Below are 23,974 nucleotides of genomic sequence, written 5' to 3'. Positions count from 1 at the left end.
AACAATCACATTTCAAAGAAAGTAAAATAACATAGGAATACATTCATCACTCTGTTTTTACAAAAAATACAAAACAACATAATCAATTTTTTTCCCTTTTTAAAAGCTTATGTTTATTTGTATGAAAGAAAAAGCACCACAAATAAATAATCCTATCTGTTAAATGTTATTATTTAGAGGAGGTGGGATTATGTATATTTTGTTTATTATATACTTCTCCATATATTCAAAATGTTTTGTAACAAACATGTATAAAATTGAGAACTCCAAATCTTAAAATGATATTTTAAGTTATTCACAAATAATCATAAGTAAAATAAAATGTATATAGTCTAATGGAGATACAAGGGTTTGTTAACTTTTAAATGGTCCAAGAAACCAGACTCTTAAATTGAGGTTCCTGTTTTACTCATTTTTTGCTTCATTCTAATCTCATGTGGGTTCACTTGGGTATTAGTGGCGCATACTTGTGAGCTTGGCTAGTCCTCTGCCATGGACAAACATGGTTATTCTTAAAGGAAAGGTCCTAAAGAAAGCAGGAAGCCAGCATTGTAAATCTTTTATACATTCTTCTCAATGAGCCTTGGAGACCGTGGGATGGGCGACAGCAATTCACTACCCAGGGAAGCCAGCTCTAAAAGTCACTCAGAGTACCAGCACCCAGGTTTCATTCAGCCACTTCACTATTTCCCATTGTGATGGACTTACATCTGGATATAATAATTGAGGTTTTCTTTGATTACCTTCCTTTGTTGCCCCTGTGACTCCTCAGCCCACCACTAATCAAGGGACAATACAAAACAAAAAGATAAACAACAAATCTTTAAAAGAAATAGAGCAAAGAAAGCTTATTTTCAGCTATTTGGCTCCTAACTAGGTTTTCTTACACTCATAACAAAAATAATGATCTTAAACACCAAGATTGGTGATTTGTAAAAGGTGGGTTCTCTGGAGCTTCAAAGGGCCAACTGCAGAAAGAAGCAGAATATGAACTTTATGTCCACAAACAATCCATGAGAAGAGAACAGATGAAGAACCCACACCCCTCCCTGGAGACCAGATAGGATTTCCTGACTCCAGGAGGAGAATTTGGAAAAGAAACAACACTGAAAGCCAGGGGTGTGGGGTTTCTGACATCTCACCACTCCTCAGGTTAAGTTATTAGAGAATCTTAGATCCTCCCTTCAGTTCAGGAATGTAGGAACAATGTGGTCAGTTGTATTTAGAACTGTAACCTGCGCTGTTCTAGGAGAGACTTACACTTATCTGTGCATTGCTCTCAAGCCTATCCACTTGACTTGCTTTGGCCAATAATGTGTGAGCTTTACTAAGCAGGACCAGGTTCATTTTACTCTCTTTTCCCTCTACCCTGATATCAGCAATACCAGCTCCAACAGGCTGGATCCCATGGCCAGGAGAGAAGAGGGTGTGGAATGGCTCCAGGGCTGACCCAGGAAGCCTAGAAAAGTGAGGAATAAACCTTTGACCATCTAAGCCACTTATATTTGGGAAGCATTCAGCATAGCATAACCTGACCCATCCTAACTAACACAAAAAGAATACTGTGTCCTGACTTCCATCTGCAACTTGTATAGGAAATACTCATGCCTGTGTGCTTCATGCTATGTTGCCATGGAAATGGCAATATTGAAGTGATAACATGGCATAGCTGGACTCAGGGGACACTATTGAGTTTTCTGTGGGCCCTGGAGTAACGCAGAACAGCACTATTATTATCAGTTCTTTGCTGATAACAATCCAAAGAAGAGCATCAGCAGTGAGTGGGGACAGAGGCAGCAGGGACAGAATCCAAAGATTAGAAGAGAGAATCACTTTTCAAAAAAATGTATTGAATCAGATGTTTATGACTCACCAACTCTGTCTGAACACCCGTGTTCTACAAAGTCCCTTCAAAACTTAGATGCCACAACAGGGAGAAAATGGGAGGGACAGAAGTATAAACTTAAAGTAATGGAGCCCATTGAATTTGCTGAGTTTGCCTGAAAAGAGACAAGACAAAATTCACTCTCAGTGATAAATATAGGGAATTCAAGATAGAATTTAGATTCACTTTTACAAAAATATTTAGGTTGGCCTACCTATGTTTGCAGCCTGAGATATGTATACATAACGCAGTATCATCTAACAACTGTGTGGTGCTGAGGGTCCACGCAGGCAAACATGAAGCTGTGTGTGGACAATGGCAACACCTTATATAATGGACTAATTTCTTTCAAACCTGATGTTCAGGCTAGGGTGAGATATCTGCCTTGCCCGAGGCAGCCAAAAAGAACCTGCTACTAGCAACACTTTCAGCTGCACAAATATTTACTCTGGTAAACTTGAAAAAGAAAAGAATTGAAATAAATCCTGCTAGAATTTTCTGCATTGTATGCACTAAACTTTTCCCCTTGTTTTGCAAAAGAAGGCTGAAATATGACACTAACATTCTCATCTCCGGGATTGATTTTTTTCAATTGGGTTTGATGGATACTGGCCAGATTAATATTTAATGTTTTTGTGTAATTTGAATAATAACACAGTGGACTCAGATACGAATGTACTATAAAAACAATCTGAGCTGTTAACTTTTAGTCCATTTAAAATTGAGGATTGATTCATTTAAAGTGGAACATCAAGAGCTAAGTAGTTTTCAGTAATCTGTTTAATGTAATAAAGTTTGAAATTAAAAAATAATATAAAATAAAAGAGGATTCTGTAATATTATGAAGGAAGCACATTGTAATAATTATACCACTTGATTTTAAACTTGACTTTGCAGTCATTAATATTTTACTTAACAACAACAACAAAAACATATGTCATTCTAAATTCTCTTGCTGTAAGAAGATTTTTTTAGGGGCTCAAATCTTAGTTTCATCTTAATGACTTCAACGTGGTTAACTTTGATTATATTGTGTGTGATGGTACAGACATAGTTAGGCAAACAACTAGGGGAAAAATACAAGAATTAGTAAGAAGACCCATGTGTGGGAATAAACATATAGATAAAAAATTATGAAAACCAAGAGAATAAAAATAAGATATGTTGTAGGAATTATAAATGATTATATTAATTAAAATATTTCACTTCTAGGACTCATTGTCAAGTTCAAAAACTTTATTACCCTCTACCATATTTACCAGCTGAATGATTTCAGCCAATTTCACTCAATCTCTACAACCACAAATAAAGTAATAGTACATACCTCCAAATGCAGTGACAATGAAAAAGAGTCATTATTATACTATAATAACTTTAAAATGAATTTATTACTAGGAAAAAAAGTATGATTTTATGATGATAAAAAGCTTAACCTACCAAATAACAGACCTTCAAAATATATGAAATAAAAATTAACATAGCTAAAGGGACAAATAAATCTATAATCATGATTGGAGATTTCAACATTTTTTAGTAAAACGATAGGACAGGCAGACAAAAAATAAGATTATAGAATATCTTGATAATGCTGTCAACTAATTTAACCTAATTGGAATTTATGAAACATCATCTCCATCAATTATAAAATAAATGTGTTTTTAAGTATATGTGCAACATTCACCAAGATAGGCCATATTCCAAATCACAACATGAGTTTCAGTGAATCTAAGAGAACTGAAATTGTTCTCTGGCCAAAACTGTGGTAAAATTGAAGATAATAGAAATAGCAACAAAATAAAATAAAATCTATGAAATATCCCAAATAGTTGGAAATCAAGCAACACACATATAAATAACCCACAAAGAAATCACAAGATAATTTAGAAACTATTTTGAACTAATAATGAAAAAATTACATATCACCAAAGCAGTGCTTAAAACTAACTCAATGATAGTTTCTTTTGTGGAGAAGAAGCTTTTTTAGTTTGAGTCCATCCCATTTATTGATTCTTGATTTTAATTCTTGTGCTACAGAAATCTTATTAAGAAAGTTGGGGCCTAATCCAACATGATGGAGATTTGGGCCTACTTTTTCTTCTATTAGGTATAGTGTTTCTGGTTGAATTCCTAGGTCCTTGATCCACTTTGAATTGAGTTTTGTATATGGTAAGAGATAGGGGTTTAATTTCATTTTGTTGCATACGGATTTCCAGTTTTCCCAGCACCATTTGTTGAAGAGGCTATCTTTTCTCCAATGTATGTCTTTGGTGCCTTTGTCTAATATAAGATAACTGTAGTTATGTGGGTTATTCTCTATGTCCTCTATTCTGTACCATTGGTCTGCCAGTCTATTTTTGTGTCAATATCACGCTGTTTTTGTTATTATTGCTCTATAGTATAGTTTAAGTTCTGGTATTGTGATGCCACTTATTTCACTCTTCTTGCTAAGGATTGCTTTAGCTATTCTGGGTCTCTTATTTTTCCAGATGAATTTCATGACTGCTTTTTCTATTTCTATGAGGAATGTCATTGATATTCTGATTGGAATTGCATTAAATCTGTATAGTGCTTTTGGTAGTCTGGTCATTTTGACAATTATAAATTCTGCCTATCCAAGAAGAACTCAAAGAGCTAAACACCAAAAGAACCCAAATAGCCCAATCAATAAATGGGCCAAGGAACTGAATAGACACATCTCAGAAGATGATATACAATCAATCAACAAATATATGAAAATATGTTCAACATCTCTAGCAATTAGAGAAACGCAAATCAAAACTACTCTGAGATTTCATCTCATTCCAGTTAGAATGGCAGCTATTAAGAATACAAACAACAATAAGTGATGGCAAGGATGTGGGGAAAAAGGCACACTCATACATTGCTGGTGGGACTGCAAATTGGTGCAGCCAATATGGAAAGCAGTATGGAGAATCCTTGGAAAGCTGGGGATGGAACCACCATTTGACCCAACTATCCCACTCCTTGGTCTATACCCAAAGGACTCAAAAACAGAATACTACAGGGACACAGCCACATTAATATCATTAATGTTTATAGCAGCACAATTCACAATAGCTAAACTGTGGAATAAACCTAGATGCCACTCAGTAGATGAATGGATAAAGAAAATGTGATATATATACACAATGGAATATAACTCAACAATAAAAGAGAACAAAGTCATGGCATTTGCAGGTAAATGGATGGAATTGGAGAATATAATTCTAAGTGGAGTTAGCCAATCCCCATAAACCAAATGCTGAATGTTTTCTCTGATTTAAGGAGGCTCGTTCTTAGTGAGGTTGGGAGGTGGGGCATGGGAGGATTAGACAAACTCTAGATAGGGTAAAGGGTTGGAAGGGAAAGGGAGGGGGCGGTAAAAAAGATGGTGGAATGAGATGGATTTATTATCCTAAGTACATGTATGAAGACACAAATGGTGTGAATATACTTTATATATAACCAGAGATATGAAAAATTGTGCTCTGTATATGTAATATGAACTGTAATGCATTCTGCTGTCATATGTAACAAATTAGAATTAAATAAATAAATAAGAATGTTTATAAGCTACTCAGCAGGCTGAGACAGGAGGATCACAAGTTTGAGGCCAGGCTGATCTATTTAACAAGATTCTATCTCAAAATAAAATTTTTTTAAATATTGAAGTTGTAGCTCAGTGGTAGATTGCTTGTTTAACATGTACAAAGCCCTGGTTCAAACCCAATACCTCAATCAATAAAATAGTATTTATACTTTTAAATACTTACATTAGAAATAAAACTTAAAATTAATTGCCTAAAACTTTCACTTTAAAAAACTAGAAAATTTTTTTTAAAAAGTAGAAAAAAGAAATCATAAAGACAAAAATGGAAACCAGTGAAATAGAAAGCAAAACAACACAGAAAATTGAAACCTCAAAAGCTGGTCAGTTGAAACGAGTAATAAAACTTGGTATGCCCATACATTGGTCAAGGAAGAAAAAAATATGAATTTCCAGTATCAAAAATGAAAGAGGGACATCACTACAGATTTCATTCACATCGAAATGTAATGAGAACCAGGCGTGGTGGCCCATTCCTGTAATCCCAGTGGCTCAGGAAGCTGAGGCAGGAGAATTGCAAGTTCAAAGCCAGCCTCAGCAACAGCAAGGCACTAAGCAGGTCAGTGAGATCCTGTCTCTAAATAAAATACAATATAGAGCTGGGGATGTGGCTCAGTGGTCGAGTGCCCCTAAGTTCAATCCCCCATGCCCTCCCCTCAAAAGATAATAAGATAATATTAGAACAAATTTATACAAATAAATATGACAACTTAAACTAAAAGGACAAATTCCTTTAACAAAACTGACAGAAGCGGCAATAAAATATCTGACTAGCACTCTGCCTATCAAAGAAATTGAATATATAATTTAAAATCTTTTCACAAGCAAAAGTCTAGGTCCAGATGTCTTGACTGGTAAATTCCATCCAATTTTGTTTGTATGTGTGTTTTATTTTGAGACAGTCTCACTATTTTGCCCAGTTAGGCCTTGAACTCTGGGGCTCCAGCAATCCTACTGCTTCAACCTCTAAAGCAGCTAGGATTAGAGGCATGAGCCACCATGCATGGATCTATCAAATATTTAAGGAAGAATTTTTAAAATTTCTATAGCTTCTTTATTTAGTTTTTGTTTGGAGGATCTATCCAGTGGTGAAAGAGGTGTGTTAAAGTCACCCAGAATTCTTGTGTTGTGTTCTTGTCTCAATTCTTGAAATTGAGAAGGTTTTTTTTTAAATGTATATAGATGCTCCATTCTTTAGGGCATAAATGTTCACAATTGCTATGTCTTGTTGATGTATAATTCTCTTAAGCAGTATGAAATGTCCTTCTTTGTCCTTTCTGATTAACTTTGGCTTGAAGTCCTCTTTATCCAATATGAGGATAGAAATCCCTGCTTATTTACAAGACCCATGTAAAGATATATTTTTTCCCATCATTTTACCTTCAAAACTGTCTAATTTTAAAGTGAGCAAAATACCTGGACACTTCATAAAACAATATAGTGCCTGAGTAATAAGCACATGGGAAAGATGGTCAAGAGTCATCAGAGAAGCATAGATTAAAACTGCCAGGAGATACCCCCTCACACATATTATAATGACTAAAAGTGAAAAGGCTAAGAATGTCAAATGCTAGTAAAAATCAAGGCTCATACATTGCCAGTGAGAGTATAAAATGGTAGAACCACTTTGAAAACCTATTTGGCAGTTTCTTATAAATTTAAACATGCACCTACTGTATGTCTCAGTAAATTCACTTGGAGTTATTCATTCAAGAGAAATGAAAGCATGTGTCTACAAAAAGACTTGTACAACAGTATTCCTGGCAGTTTTAATTTTAATAATTAAAAACTGGAAACAACATAGATATTCATCAACAGATGAACGGATAAATAAATTGTCATATATCTAAGCAATGGAATCCGGGGTAGGGGGTGGAATAAACTAATAATGAGACAGCCAGGATAAATGTCAAAAACATTAAGTTGAATGAAAGAGGCCAGACATGAAGAGTTCATAATGTTTGATTCCATGCCATTTGTATGAAGTTCTGGAGCAAAAGAATCTAAGGAACAGAGATTAAAAATCAGAGCACTAGGGACTTACTGAAAAGAAGCACAAGCAACTTTCAGGGGTGATATAAATATGACTTTTTAAAGTCATTGTTCAGCACATTGAAAATTAATATTTATAATGATTTTTTCTACTTTGGTTATATTTTTCCATTTTCATAAGTAAATTTTTTATTAATAAAAATGATTCAAATACATTGCTGTAAATGGCTTTCTCTTCTCAGTTTTAGCTGAAGTTCTATAAGTCTAGAATGAAATAGATATCAGGATCTCGTATTCTAAAATATCCTGCTAGACCCCACTTGTACAAGTATGATGAGGGGTTTCTCTCTCCCACTGCTAGGTATAAAAAAATGTGCTCCCCCTAGATCTTACACAAATGAAAATATCATTCAGTGAACCTGACTTTATATGCACTAGAGTCTTCCTACTCAAAATGTGGTCCATGGACTGACTGGGTGGTAACTGTGGGCTGATGGGTATGGCTAGAGATGGCGGGTCACAAGGCACACTTGGAAGGGTTGTTCTTCCTGAGGTCGGTCTCTCTCTCTCTCTCTCTCTCTCTCTCTCCTTCTTAACTCTGCCATGAGCTGAGCAGCTTTTCTCCACTGGGCCCTTCTACCATCATGTTCTGCCTTACCTTGGGCCTAGAGTAATAGAGTCAGTCATCTATGGACTGAGACCTCTGCAACTGTAAGCCCCCAATAAACGTTTTCTCTTCTAAATTGTTCTTGCTGGGTGATTTGGTCACAGCATCGAAAAAGCCAACTAAAACTAAAACCATGTGTGTTTGGGAGCAGAATTATCTCTAAGAAACCCATGAAAGCATTCCATGAGAGGAAGGGACAGCAACTTAATATTTGAGACCAAATGGTCCCAAAGTAAGATCAAGACAGTGCCAGGCACATGATACTATGCCCTTTCTTCTATCCCCTGAGCTAGACTATTGCCTGGAGAGGTTATTAGAGATTAGGCAAATGAAAAAAATCCCAAAGTTACCAGAAACCCCTCTCCCACTTCAGATTTCCTCACTGGAAAAATTCAAGGCTTGGAGTTCAGGAGATTTTTAATTTTGAATAAAATTCATAAACTTAATTACTATATCAAAAAGAACATTACAGTTACTGAAGTTAGACTGCACTATGTCTAAAAATAATCACAAGATACCTAATTACCTAATAATAGCTAGAACATTTTTAAGATCTGCTCAAGATTTCTCCCCCCACACCCACCACCCCCCCAAAAAACATAAAAAGACCAGATCTTATATCAAGTTTAAGTGGGCAACTTGAGAAATATTGAATTTATTTTCTGTTCACATCTTATTGAGTTCAGCTTACTTAAGAAATAGAAATTTTAGCAGACACTTTTAAAAGGAAAGTGGTCAGTTATTAAAAATAGAAGTGTAAAACTTGAGTCATTGAAATAAAAAATATACTCAATGAACCACTCAAAGGTTTAAAAATAGCTGAAGATAGAGTTAAGGAACTCAAAGATACATATAAAGAAATTTTTAGAGTATATAAGAAAGCAAAAAGGGATGTAAAATATAAAAAAAGAGGTTAAGAGATAAGAAAAAAAGAGAGAATGAGAAGGTCCAATGTGTTTCTTACCAGAATTTCAGAAAGCAAGGGAAAAGAGAATGGGCAAAAGAAAATACTATTTTTCAAAAACTAAGTATTTTTCAGAATTGAGGAAAGATGCATTTTCGGATTCAAGATGTACAACTACCTCAAATCATTAAATTTAAAACACATTCATAAAGTGAAGTCTTAAAGATGAATAAATTTTATAATCAGCAACCAGAGAGAAAAAAAGGAATTATTTTGGCTGATAACAGACTTCTCAGCAACAGCAGAGGCCATGAGAAAATAGAACATCATTACCAAAGTGATGAGGGAAAATATTAGGTAATCTGGAACTTAATTTCCATCTAAAGAAGTTCTGCAAACTGGGGGTTTTTAGATGAAGACTGAAACACAATAAAAGAGCTACTAAAGAGAGATGGAAATTAAACCCAGAAAGAAGAAATGGTCACAAAAAGTATTTTTTTCTATGGTAAGTGGTAAAAACATAAGTAAATTTGAATAAGCATCATCTATACCAGGAAATCAGTAAAAATAACTGGTTTCCTGGTATAAAAAAATTAATGTGGGGAAGGGAATGGAAAAAAAAAAAAACCTAAAATAGTGGCCAAGAAAGAACATGTAAGAGAGCTGATGGAGAATGAGAGTGACCTGAGACGAGATTTTGATGAACTTGGGATTTTTCTAGGTCAGGTAGAGAGTTAAAAGGTTGAGTAAGTACCAAAAGAGAGGAAATCAAAGGGAATAAAGAAAAACTCCACTAATCCAGTAAAAGAGAGGGAGAGGGGAAAGAAACAAGAAAAAAGCATGACTTGTAGATGACACAAATTAGGATTATAGAACTAAGTCCAAACATATCACTGATCGCAATAAATATAAACAAAATAAACAATTGAGTTCAAATAGAGATATGGTAATTGAACCAACGAATCCAGCGACATGCTATTTGAATGAAATGTCTTGAAATCATAATGATATACTAAGCAAATACTAACCAAACAAAGCCTGTGTAACTCTATTAATATCAAACAAAAGAGACTTAAAGCCAAAAGCATTACTTGTGATAAAGAGAATTGACACATATATAACTCCAAGACGTTACTTTGCTAAAAAGTAAGGTTTTGTCTATAAAACCACAACTTTCATTGCATTTTTTAGAAATGTATTCCTATTGGGAAAAAAAATAACAACTCTCCTATCCCACTTCAGAGGTAAATCAGATCTCTAATTATTAATGTTTAATTCTTTTTTCTCTTTTTTTAAATTAACCCCATGGAAACCTAAGAGGTTTAAAATTACTTAAAATTTTAAAATTAATTAATTTTAATTACTTAAAACAATGTCAAAGGAAAAGGATTCATATTCAGTAACTGTGTTGTTTTATTTATTAAATCCCAATTGCCAAATGCAGCAAAAGGAATTGTAGAAGGTTCTCTACAGGTTGGCAACACTGATTCTAGGGTATTAGAAATTATATTAAATATTAAACATGTAAAAGAAATGAAATTTTCCAGGCTTAACAGTAAGTAGTTTCAGGAATGGAATGTCTCAAGCCAGGTTTCAGAAACATTTCTTAGGATACATGGGCATTTCAATTAACTTTCTTTGATTTTTCTGTTTGTGAAGAATACAACACCCCCCCACACACACACACACAAAATATTGTTAATAATAATACAAGCTCTGCCTAGCATAGGATTATTGTGAGGATAAATCTAAATAATACATGGGGAAGACTTTTGCAAACCTTTTAGTAGTATATAAATATATTATTCTTATTATGAATAATGCCTTTATGATTGATTGTTAGCATTAAAAGACTTTACTCATCATTTCTTGAATGTGTCTGTAAAAATCTCAGATCTGTTATTGTGTGCTTTGTCTAACCTTTAAGAGCAAAACTACTGTCATTTATATATTTACAAAAATATAAGCAAATTATGACCCAGGAAAACAGTTCCCAACATTTACTTTTCTATTACTGGACGTGCACACAAATAGAATACATGAATATACAAACAGAAGAAGAAATATTTTTGATGCTTAGTGTGAAGAAATTTTTTTCATAGTAATGGGCTTGGTAGTTCTGGTAAGCGTGACTAGAATGTCTTGCCATGCCTCGCTGCATTTGCTCTTTTACTTTTCTTCAAATCACCCTGGATTCTTGAGGTAGATAATGAGTTTGAAAAAAGCAAACAACAACAATCAAAAAAAAAAAACTCACTAATGAATAAATTTTTTAAAGATACGAGTTGCAATGCTAATGTAGCCATTGACTGATTGGCTGGAAGAAGTCAGTGGAAGCCAGTTGGTTCCCAAATAGATGGATTCTGAGCACAGTAGCCAGGGCAATCCATCAATTACATTTCTCACAACAGGAGATCTGAGCCATGTATTTTTATGACCATCACACCAATGGAGGAACTCAACAATGCGTTCACTGGGTGATGAAAATAAATATCGCCAACCAGGGGCAGACCAATATTGTGTGCCTCTGAAGAGGACACCCTGAGAGGGACAACACAGTCTATGTATTCTTGCCCCAAATGCATAACCTGAATCTAGTCATGAGGAAATATCAACAAATCCAGATTAAGGGGTTATTTGTAAAATAATGACCAATTATTCTTCAAAACTTTCCGTGAAATGAAAGACAAAGAAAGACTGAGGAACTCTCCCAGATTAAGGAGACTAATAAGGAATGACAACTAAATTCAATAGCTACCCTGGATTTGATCCTGTGCTGAAGGGGATAAGAATGCTATAAAAAGAACTGTTGGGAGAATTTATGAAATTGGATTTAGGGACTGAAGATTTGATAAAAGCATGTATCAGTGTTAAAAGTCCTTAATTTGATACCATTTTACTTTGACTAAACAAGTGATTACTCTTGAGTTTAGGAAATAACATACTTGGCATGGTTTAGATCTAGGAATGCCCCCCCAAAAGCTCATTGTTAGGAAATGCAGCAGTAGAGATTGGACTAGGAGAGCTGTAACCTCATCAGTGGATTAATCCAGTTGATGGATTAGTATTTTGAATGGGTTACTGGGTGGTAATTGAAGGCAGATGGGGCATGGCTGGAGGAAGTAGGACACTGGAGGTATACTTTTGGTGACTATATCTTGTCTCTGACCCCTCCCCCCTTTCTCTCCCTCCCTCCCTCCCTCCTTCCCTACCTACCGCCCTCTCTCCTTACCAGCTGCCATGAACTGAGCAGTTTTCACCCTTCTGCCATGATGTTTCTGCCCCAGAGTTGGCCATCCACAAACTGAACCTGTGAAACTCTGAGCCAAGATAAACTTTTTCTCCTCTAAGTTGTTCTTATCAGGTATTTTGGTCACAGCAAAGAAAAGCTAACAAAACTCTAAAATCTAAAGTCACCCCCTTAATGCCTCATAATATTATATCATGTCTCTTTCATAATATATGTAATCTTCTCTCAAATGGTTCAGAAAAATAAAATATATGAGAGAGAGAGAAAGACTATGAAGATCATCTTCCAAGAGGTGCACTGAGGTATTCGTGTGACTGCTGGCTTCATCAGTGATCCAATGGAAAGCACATGATTGATATTAAAATATGTCATTAGCACTGACTCTCCTGGCTTCCAGCCAGTGAGATGAAACAGGTGCTGAGTCCACGTTTTATGGGGGTACTATCTTTTTCCAATCTTAACTATTTGATGATTCATTATTACACATGCCACAAACTCCACCCCAGTAGATGCAATTTTTTAAAGGATGTAATTGGATAAAAATCCTAATTGTGGGCATGTTGACTTTGATCCGTTAATCAGTACTGTCACACTGGTTTACTGTAAAAGGGGTGGTAAGGAGAGGATTATCTGTCTACCAGCTCCCATTTTAAGATACAGAAATTTAAAAATAGATATTAGGTCAAGAAGGGCACACTCAGGAATCCCTTTTGAACTCCACTTTTTATTCTTCTTGCACAAAAACCAGGCTTAGTATATTAAATTTTATTTTCATCGTGTCCACTTTATCATTTTCAAAGTGTGCTTACACCCCTTTCCTCCTAAACATTACATCAGCCTGTGAACTATCCAGCTCTAAAGATGGGCTGCCTGGGTCTGATGCCTTGTGCTAGTGGTTACCATTGCATGACCTTGGACAAGTTACTGAACCTCTCTGTACCCTTGATTTTATTATCTCTGTATGACAAATAAGGATTCCAAGACTTGGAGCAGCTTAACAACTTGTCTAAATCACTAAGCAATTTAGTGTGAGAGCTGGGAGCTTCTGTGGGCCTTTCCACTCCCTCATAAAGGTAAAAATTATTTTCCTTAAGCACCAGCACTATTTGAATTTAAGGCATGCTCCTGAGTAAGGTGTTGTTTGAAAAGAGAAGTCATATTTCTCATTAAGTAAGCTAAACATATTTTTCTGCCTTTCAATTCAAATAAGTGAGCATTTATTCAGATAAAGGCAAGCAGCAGAAAGGGAAGAAGGGAGAAGGCTCTGGGAGTCAGAGCCCTGGGTTCGAAGCCAGTCTTTGCTACGTGCTCTGTGCTCAGTTTTCTCTCTGGTAAAAGGGAAATCCTGTTAGTTTACTAGGAGGAATAGCAATAATACATGCAGACTGTGGGCATTCAATGAAATATAGCTTTTTAAAATATGTTATTTGTTGAACACTTATTACTCACCAGGAACCTTACTAGACACATGAAATGGAGAAAAGGCTTTAGGCATTAGTAATGATTCCTTATCTAGTAAGGAGACTAGACCACTCATATACGCTATAAGTGTTTTCTCCAATATGTTTTTAAAATTTCTTGTTTATATTTTAAATTTTCTGAAATTTTTGTTTTATAGAATGCAATCTAGTGGATTTTTTTAAAAAATTTCCATTTGGCTACCTGGCTGAGTAGTTATGATTTTTTTTAAGAGAGAGAGAGAGAGAGAGAGAGAGAGAGAGAGAGAGAATTTTTAATATTTATTTTTTTAGTTTTCGGCGGACACAATATCTTTGTTTGTATGTGGTGCTGAGGATTGAACCCGGGCCGCACGCACACCAGGCGAGCGCGCTACTGCTTGAGCCACATCCCCAGCCCAGTAGTTATGATTTTTAAGACATATTTCTGATGATACTGTCTGTGATACTGGCACCTTTGGTTTGTACCCATTTCTGTTTCAAGTACTTACTTGCTAAGCTGCCTACTGTGAAAATGGATTGTTATTCCTTGAAAAGACTAGGGGGGGAGAAATACATATCTGTGGGTTTTATCCTATTTAGTTGTTTCATTTTTAATGCAGAAAATAAAAGGCAATTCTTTCGACTCAATCATTTAAATGTGGAAATTTGACAGAATATCTTGCACAAGGGCTAAAGGTCAGGGCCTCCCTAAGGGAGGTGAAATCATGTCACCACTCCATTAGCCACCCCACCCCCAATATCCTTTATCTGAAATTCCTTCACCTTGTGCTCATCTTTTCCAGAGGGATTGTGGAATCATTTACTCAAGGGAGATAAAATCTAGTAGAAGAATCATCATGGATCCACCCAACCCTTTCTCCATCCATTACTCTGATTTCTTAAAAGCTTTTCCAGGAAGAGAAAAGCAGTCAAGACTGCTAAGGAAGCAGTCTCCATGTTAGTCTCCCTTGAGATAGAACACATTTTCACCAGGATCAGATCTAGATGGAGAGACCTTATTTTCCAGGATTGAGTGTGACAATGATGGTTTCCCCCTTGTGTCTTGATGATCATCCTGGGTCACTGTGCTGGTAAGGATCACCATAAGGTCACAGTTGGTCCTATAAGCATGCTGCAGAGGGCAGAACCTCCAGCCGTCTGTGCCAGGCTGCCCACTGTGCCTCCTAGGACAAAGATAGGTTCTCTGTGCTATGGTAAGCTGCAGGGCTGCAGGAGTTCTCTCTTACCACCGACACCTAGCCAGGTCCCCCTGACCTGTGTGAAGAGGTGAGGAAAACCCTGCTCTTTGCCCACCAACACGGAATACTAAGAAAGTGTTAGGAGTCTGCTACCTGGAAGCTATTGGAAGATGAAGGAGGCATCTCTGGGGTTGGTTTGGGCACAACTTGCAGAGGGTCAAATGGAAGGAGGCAAATCAATGCCTACTTCACTCAGGCATCTGTGCAAATCTGTCTTGATTGTGAGGTGGGGGCCGTGCTGCCCTCCCTGCCCGTCTTCCTAGTCTCAGGCTAGCTGGACTCAGGAACATTCCTTTAATATGGTTATATTCACTACCATCTTTCAAAGAGAGGCAGTTACAGGAGCAAGCACAAAGCAATCCTTTTTCATAGTCCTCCATCCATTCACAACCCCCTTCTCCTAACCCTTCGCCTCCCACACAGTACCCTACAAGCTGCCCCAGCCTGAGGGAAGGTAAAAGGGATGCATTTCCTAGTATTTACTTCAAACACCCTCTCCCTGGCAGCCACACTGAGTTCTAAACCTTTGTCATCCCATTCCCAAATCTTGATGGTGGTCACTGGTAGGGAGCAGGGGGCAGGTGGAGTCTTCATAACACACCTGTGCAGTGGTAACCTTCAGGCTATGGATATCAGGTTGACCCTGTTAGTGAGAGCACCTGCAAGTCTTGTTACCTTTATGCCACGAAACTGCTGCTGGCCAAGGTCAGAGGACTACAGAATGTGTGAGGGCCAGGGTGACTGAGGAAGGATGATGCAGAAACAGAGTCTCGGATAAGCTTCTTTTCTTAAATCTTCAGGAAGGAGAAATACCCAAATGATAGAAATTCAACTCATTGGGCTGGGGATGTGGCTCAAGTGGTAGCGTGCTCACCTGGCAAGTGCGGGGCTCTGGGTTTGATCCTCAGCGCCACATAAAAATAAAATAAAGATGTTGTGTCCACCGAAAACTAAAAATAAAAAATAAATATTTAAAAAATTTTCTCTCTCTCTCTCTCTCTCTCTCTCTCTCTCTCTAAAAAAAAAAGAAAGAAAAAAGAGAAAGAAAGAAATTCAACCCATTCATCCTAACACATGTATTTCTCAATAATAGAAGTTATGAAAGGATACCTTGTTCTTTCAGTATATAGTTCAAAAGCAGGAAGACTCAAAGTCTTCTGAAGAAGAAGAATATGTATACAGATAACGAAAACATATATACACAATCTGATATATATCCTTAGAGATAATTTTCAGGAAAATTTTCTCATTGTGTTTATTATTGTGTTTAAATACAGGGTAAGAGCCCCCTCTGTCTGTCTTTCTCTCTCCTCCAATCTGTCCTCCACAATTCTGCCTTTTCTGGTCTGGTAGCTCCCAGGTCTAAAGCTCTCCCAGGGCATACATATTCCCTGTTGCCCTGCCATGTTTTCCTGACTGACCAGGTTCTCTCTCATCTCATCTCCCACTCCCTGTGACATGAGTCTTTGCCATTCTGTTCCCTTAATATAGAAAACCCTCCTGTGGTGAAATGCAATTTATTCTTCAAGTCTCAGATCTAGCATTGTCTAGTCTCTTTAAGAAGCTTTGGTTTATACTTTAGGGAAACAGGAGCAATTCCATTCTGCTCTCGCGTAGCACCTGGGGCTGACCTCGTATTATCCTTGCTTTTTACAAGGCTGTCTCTACCACTAGACACCAAACCTGCTAAAGGCAGGGGTCTTGTCACTCATTCCTTAGTACCTAACACAGTCCTGGAAATCAACAAATACATATCAAATTGGTCTTTAATAGCACCATCATTTTCTTTCTACACATCATGTCGATATCTAGTGTTTTCCAAAACTAATGATGCTTATCATTTCCCATGCCTGGCACTTAGGAAACTTCCATGCTTATTAGCTAAGACCACCTTTAAACCCCACAGCTGGAGAAGATTAAATATTGATAGCAGCACTCTGATTTCCCCCCAGAGGCAAAGAAGAGCTAAGACCAAACTCACCGTCCTGTCATCACAGATGACATGTGTGGAATGACACAAACATAGGTTCTGGGTCTGAAAGGCATTTCCTCTGTAGACCTGGCATGGCGGGCTCACAAGTGAGGATATAAATTCCCTTTGTCAGAGCAAACATCCCTCTTGGGGGACATCTGCTCAACCTCGAGGAGAGAGTAATGACCACAGCCCACAGGCAGCAGGAGATGAGTAATTTACTGCTGCTAGGCAATTAGTGTTGCTAGGAAAAAAAATTGCTTTCATTTAAAATTCTCTTTAAACCATATGTATCATGGCTCATGGGATAATTTATGTATCATTAGAAACTAAGAAACATACATCATGCTAATAAATTGTCTCCTCCATTCACCACAGCCAATAGCTCCCAGGGGTCTTTAGGAAGTCAGAGTTTTGCTGTCCATGTTATGTAAGGTGGTATGGAATGTTCATATGCTTCTCATGCGTTCTCTGTTTCTCTGGCAGAGACAGATGGCAAGAGAAACATTTTCACGCACTGGTTTGCCACAGCATTTGCTGTAAATGAGCCCATAGCAGAACAGCCATGAGCTCTATTTTTTTCCTTGGCAAATTGAGAATTTACTTTGAATGTGGGTTTTACTTTAAGGCCTCCCATTACTAATGTGCTCTGTTCTCAAAGATACGGCATGTTTAACAATCCTACTGGTTCCCATGCACAGAGAGGTCCTTCAGACTGAAAGCTAGGGACTGAGAAGAGCTTGGAGAGAATGTCTGTAGGTCCTGTGTATAGACAGGTCCCCAAAGGCCTCACTGTGTGAAGTCCAAGGTCCTACAGCAACTGGACAAACACACTTGAGGTTAGAAGTCAAGTCACCGTAAATTGATTGCCTGTCAAGAGGAAATTATTAAATGGAATGTCAGAAAATAAGACTGTTCACTGAAAGAGGTTGGGAAGAAGCAAAGGAAATCACCACATCACCCAGCCTGCCCAAACAATGTGGAAACTGATCAACATCACCAACCACAGAGGTTCAGTCTCCATCTTGCTGAGGTGAGAAGCAGCTCCACAGCCACATATTTGTGCAGACATGAAAAAGGCTGTGCTCAAAATGCCTGATGAAAAGTGATTCTGTGAAAAGACAAAGAGGAAACCTACACGTATATATAAAGAAGCCAGTCTGAAAGGGTGATGTATTACTGAAGCGTTCCAACTATATCATATTCTGAAAAAGGAAAAACTATGAAGACAGCAAAGAGACCCATGGTTACCAAGAGTTGGAGCAAGGAGGAGGGAGGCATGACCAGGCAGAGAGAGGGATTTTCAGGGCAGGGGAACTATTCTATATGACACTGTAATGGTGGATACATGCTACTATTGGTGCAAACCCATGGAGTGTCCACCACCAAAAGTGACTCCTAAAGTAAACTGTGGACTTTGGGTGATGGAGTGTCGATGTAAGTTCATTGATGAGATGGTAACAAATGTACTATTCTGGTGTGGGATGTAGATAAGGGAGAGGCTGTGCTGTGTGGGAGTAGGGGAGATATGGGAACTCTCTGTACTTTCATCTCCATTTTGCTGTGAACTTAAAACTGCTCTGAAAAGTGAAGTCTAGTTTTGAAAAAAAGAAATTCCAACTTAGGCTCACTCTTCCCTTTAATTAATTCTAGACTTTCCTTAAAAGGCCATGTTTTAATGACTGAGTTAAAAAATCATGTCATCTAGATTCACCATCTGACTTGTGAGATGCCCTGAAAAATGTACATATGGTGGGGGGCGTTGTCCAAAAAGCACTAAGAAACCCAACGGGGTGATGCACACTTGTTATTCCAGCAACTCAAGAGGCTGAGGCAGGAGGATCGCAAGTTCAAGGCCAGCCTCAATAATTTAGAGACCCTGTCTCAAAATAAAACCATAGAAAGGACTGGGGATGTGACTCAGAGGTAGAGCACTCCTGGGTTCAATTCCCAATACCACACACACACACACACACACACACACGCCACTAAGAATTTCAAGACTGTCATTATAGATCAGTAAACCAAACAGATGGTCCTTCAAAAATGCACAGGTCACATAGCCACAAAGCCAGTCCTGCATATCATCAGTAGCAAGAGACTGGAACATCTCAACTGAGAAAGAACGAAAGCTGAGCTGCTTAGCATTTGCTTAGATATATCAAATCACCAGATTCCTGTTCCTGTGCCAGTGGTTCACTGTTCTTCCTATAGTGTCTAGAATCAGAAAGCTGTGCTTTGGATTTAGCTATGAGGTCCCCTTCCACCTATCAAGCAAAAGACACTTCAAGCATTTTTTACATGTAGTGTAAGATTCTAGATGCCTGTAGAGAAAGACTCAGTGTCACTGGAAAATAGCTGAGATATTCAAACTCAGTGTCAGGCAAAGCAAAATAAAAATTTCCCAAGTTGCATGAAAATAAAAAAGAAACTGATTGCAATAAGGTTTGTTCATCCAATGCTATTTCAACAAGCAGCTGTTATAGGAGAGTTGTTCAGATATATGGGATCGTATCTATGAGCATTGCAGCACTTTATATTATTATCAGGAAACAAATCTGTGGCCAAGAACACAGGAATGGATTATTGAGCATACTTTGCTAATGACTTTAAGGCCCTTGAACATCAGTGCCAGTGCTGAGCTATTTTTACAAGAAGGTCCTCAGGCAACAGAGGGCGACAGGCTATTTGCCCCTAGGTTGAAAGGCTGGGCTAGTGCTGCATTCATAAATCCAGGATTCCAAGGCTGGGCCTCCCCTGGTCTCTGCACACCTCTCCACCATTATTAGAGTATAGGCCCTCAGCAGGATCTGGTAGGTGGTGACCGGAATCCTATGAAGGACTTTTCCTAAATACCACCCCTCACCCTTTTGCACTCACTACCCTTGGACAGGTGCAGGCTGAGAAGCAAGCTGACATGTGTTTTCCATGTTCTGACAAGTCTGCTAAAGTCCCCTATGAGAGGACTGAGGGCCAGTGTGTACACCTTCAAGACCATTACCCTTCCATCAGGACAGCTGTCCCCCTGGTGGGGGGCCATTTGGGCTGCTTCTTCATGCTGCTCCTCCAAAATTAAGTGTGAGCTTGTTAGGACTGAATTGATAATTGTCTCCAGGACAGAGCTAGATGAAGGAATTTTGCACTCATAAAATCTTTATCAAAACAAAGTCCACCAAAACTGTGTGGTGAGCTCCTTAGGAAATAAAGATCTTTTTGACTGGCCTGGGTGAACATATTTGTACACATATAGACCATGCCAAAAAAATTTTTTTAAGTGCTAATGTCCACTGAGCACTTAGGTGTCATGTCCTGTTCTAGGCACTCACATTTAATGTATGTAATTCTCACAATTTCCATTTTACAGATAGGGAGATCTGTCCAAGGAGACTCAGGAGGAGGAGGAGGAGAGCCCTGTCAGATATGTTGCAGAAGCAAAGCTCTAAATGTCTGCACAATTCCATGGACAAGTGAAACCTACTTCAAACATGGCAGACAATTGAAAGAACAGCTTAGGTTTCAATGCCAGGTGTGGCATGAATGGTATGACTTAAATGCCAATCCAAATTTATTGAGATTTATCATCACTGAGAAGCAAGAAGTGACTTACCTACCAGGACCCCAAAGCTGCCACCTAAACTGAAATTCTAAAGGGCAGGGGATGTAGCTCAGAGATACAGTGCTACATGCATGAGGCCCATGCCCAGGACCATACACACATGAAAATTGACTGGAATTTTAACTCAAATCTATCTTGATGGCTTCCATACCCACACTCTTTTACCATCCCAAGTCATTGAGCTTAAGATGCTACATGGGGCTTTGACTGTTTTCACTGCAAGCCAAGGAGGTAAATTCTACAAAGGAAGATTAGAGAATGAAGTCATTAAGCAGAAAGGATATGACTCCTAACTTTTACAGTCAACTCCCCAAGTGGAGGCCTAGGAGAAGAGAGAAAATGGTTTGTCCCAGATTTGGTCTATTAGCAGAGTATGAGTTAACATTGTTCAATAAAATCAGATAATACAGTTGGTAAAGTAAGAATTGTTGAAAATCACTAAAAAGGGACAAAACAATGTTTCCATAGATGCAGAGTAACCTTGAAAAAAGATTTTTCTTTATCCAGCTTGAGGGAAAAGAAAAGGAAACATGAAAGTCAATAAAAGACTAACATGAATCAGGAAGACCATCATTAATCCTCTACTCAAATGGCAGTCACAGCTGCAGACTGAGAGGAGATTCCATTCAGAGACAAAACTAAGTACATGGGGTTACTCTCAGAAGTTAACAAGTGGCCCAATTATGTCCCTGATTATGGAATCAGGCAAATGATCTCAGAATCATCGGTTTAAAGGTTGTTAGGTTGAAAATTAAACATAACTCTTGACATTTTCATAAAAAATTAACTCAAATGATAATTTTATCAAAGTATTCTGAGTGTAGACATGAGTTACGTACTCCTTTAAGAACTTCAGTGGTATGAACTAGATGATCTTCCCTGCCTAGATTTGGTGTGTGCACNAAAAAAGGAGCAATCCAAGGATGAGAGTCCTGCTCGACCCAAGTTCTAGTCTTTGCCACAAAATTAAAAATTGTTGACCCCTGTCCCTTTTATATACCAGGTAGTTAGTAGAAATGTGACCTGAATTTTTTACTAGGTAGATGTTAAAAGATACTAATAAATAATAATAGTGCAATATGGTACAATAAAAATAAATTTATTTAAGGAAAAATATACCGTATTTCCTTGCTTAACAAAGCTGAAGTCTCCACCACAGTGGAGAGCAATTGTTAAAATGAGTGACCATTGCTACAGTTCACTGCCACATGTCATGTGTGCACAGTCAGGAATTAGCACAAGTGACGAGGTATCCTCATGTTCTGTTTCCAATTCATCTGATTGACTATGCCAAAAGTCACTTAAAACATGTTGAAGAAGAAAACTTGCAAGAAAATAGATCAAGAATTGTCTACTGCAGGTCTTTCTGTTGAATGGAGTGTGATCTCAATATGGTTTAATAGTTCTCCAGCACAGAGTCTTAATTTGGTATTGCATCCAATTATATTTCTGTGCAGACCATGAATTAACATATGTCTTTGAACTTAATAATCACTATTAATACAAATCCTTATCTGACAATAAACACACACATTTAAATACATGGCTTTCAACATCATTGTTTTGTACAGTCTAAAAAGGGATTTTTTTTTTCCATCCCAACAGCATCATGTCATAAGAGAGCAGTAGAGAATTTCATTATCACTGCTTAATTGCACTGATGCCCAGTAGCAGCCCGTGGTCTATTCTTCACCCTCCAACTTTTTATATAAAGTTTGGAACTTCGGTCATGGTCAGCCAGCTGACTGTCGCTCTTCTTTCCCAATTCACAATTAAATAAGACAGTCCTTTAGGAATTACTGGTCCAGGATAATCTGGGGTCTATTAGCATTGCTGCTGGAAAAGGAGGCCTGACACTTAGTTCTTTAGCAGGACTTTAGTTAATAAGTATCAAGTGGTCATCACTTCCTTGCCTGTAACAGAAAGGGGGTGGGGGGAAAAAAAAGCAATGATTCAAAAATCTTCACAAAGATACAGAAATACTCTATTCTAGGCACACATAGATTATATGAGTGAAATAAGTAAGAATAAAACAGACTAAGAAGGGAAATTTAAATTATTTGAGATCTGAGTAGACATTTGCAGAAACACACTTGAGCAGTTGTCCATCTCTTAGGACTTCCCTTTCCCCTTCTCTAACAAAGCCTATCAATGGCTTAAAGGCTGGTTTCCCTCCTTCACTGCAGGAGAGAAGAGGCAAGTTTAATTCACATCTGCTTACACAAGCATCTCTTAACCGAAAGCCATGTCACTTTATTCCTGGAAGGGGTTTCAGAGACCACTTAGTTCATCCTGATGGCTCACCTCCTCACCAGTGGAGGAACCAAGAGGTTGAGAAGAGGTCACAGAACACACTTGATAAGTGGCATGCCCCCAAACAAAACCCAAGTGTTCCGATGATCAAGCTAGGAGCTCTGTCAACAATCCAAAGGAGGATCAATGTGTGAGGGTTTGCTGAACTGCTTTGTTGAAAAGGAGTGACCAGGGACTGGGGTTGTAGCTCAGTGGTACAGCACTTACATAGCATGGGTGAGGCCCTGGGTTTGATCATCAGCACCACATTAAAAAAAAAAGAAGTGACCACGCCCACATCTTGCCAGAGGCAGAGCTGGTATGGAAGGATGTGGTCTATAATGTGGACTGGACACCAATCTCTACAGTGCATCTCTTCCCTGGGTTGCCTCAGGGAGGTCCTTCTTCAACATTTACTATGCATTTATAGCCTTCCTCAATTTCATTCATTCTTCTGTTCCTAGCCTTTAAGCACATTAGGGCATAATTATTGATGGAGTCAAAGCTGTCACTTGGTCTCAAGGCCTCCTTAAGATCCACTTCCTCCCATCAGACCCCGTGGCCTTCACTTGCTCTTTGCAAGGTCCATACAACCCCCAGGTCTAGCTGACTTTAATCATAGCCACATTTGGGGCAAACATGGTGACAGCGACCTCAGTCTTGTTTGATATCCTCTTTTATCAAAACTTTCATCATACTTCTGCTCTTGATTTTCTTGGTGAATTCTCTTGTTCCCTTAAATTCTTTCATTCCTGCCATGGACACACCCTCCTTCATACCATGCATCTTCCAAATAACCCTTAGCAATGGTCTGCTGAGTTTGCTCCCTTCTTCTCACCTGTCAAACCCAGTCTTGGCAATCAGGCTCCCAGTCCTGCCTTTAAATCTTTCATTATTCCATAAGGCTGCACAAGAAAATCCTTAATAGCCTCGGAGGGCTCTTTATGATGCAAACCAAGGTCCACATGGTAAACACCACAGACCATCAGTCACTTTTCAGAATTCACAACTATGTTTCCCAGTAAATTTTCCCCCCTTATATTTAACAACATAATAGAAAAAAGCCAACTCAAAAAAAAAAAAAAAAAAAA

The 23,974-nt window shown here is 38.0% G+C and overlaps 2 protein-coding genes across 7 annotated transcripts in view; both read right to left on the bottom strand.

Moving 5' to 3' along the window:
* Lpar3 (lysophosphatidic acid receptor 3) overlaps positions 1–17,197 on the bottom strand; it is a 98,930-nt gene extending 81,733 nt beyond the window's left edge. The window contains exon 1 of the mRNA XM_048815002.1: positions 16,985–17,197. The gene's annotated coding sequence lies outside the window, so the exon portion shown is untranslated. The remainder of the gene's footprint in view (positions 1–16,984) is intronic.
* Mcoln2 (mucolipin TRP cation channel 2) overlaps positions 12,256–23,974 on the bottom strand; it is a 64,527-nt gene continuing 52,808 nt past the window's right edge. For 5 of the 6 annotated variants that reach the window (XM_048814999.1, XM_048814996.1, XM_048814997.1 and 2 more), the window contains one exon: positions 21,675–22,504. In XM_048814999.1, the coding sequence (XP_048670956.1) occupies positions 22,468–22,504 (37 nt within the window). In that variant the 3' untranslated portion in view covers positions 21,675–22,467. Of the gene's footprint in view, positions 12,268–21,674; positions 22,505–23,974 lie in introns of those variants that run through there. The other variant, XM_048815001.1, reaches the window with a different exon arrangement.

Source organism: Marmota marmota, unplaced genomic scaffold (assembly GCF_001458135.2).
Source record: "Marmota marmota marmota unplaced genomic scaffold, marMar, whole genome shotgun sequence".
NCBI lineage: Eukaryota > Metazoa > Chordata > Mammalia > Rodentia > Sciuridae > Marmota > Marmota marmota.
Note: the sequence above shows the minus strand (reverse complement) of the source record. Positions and strands in the feature narration are given on the sequence as shown.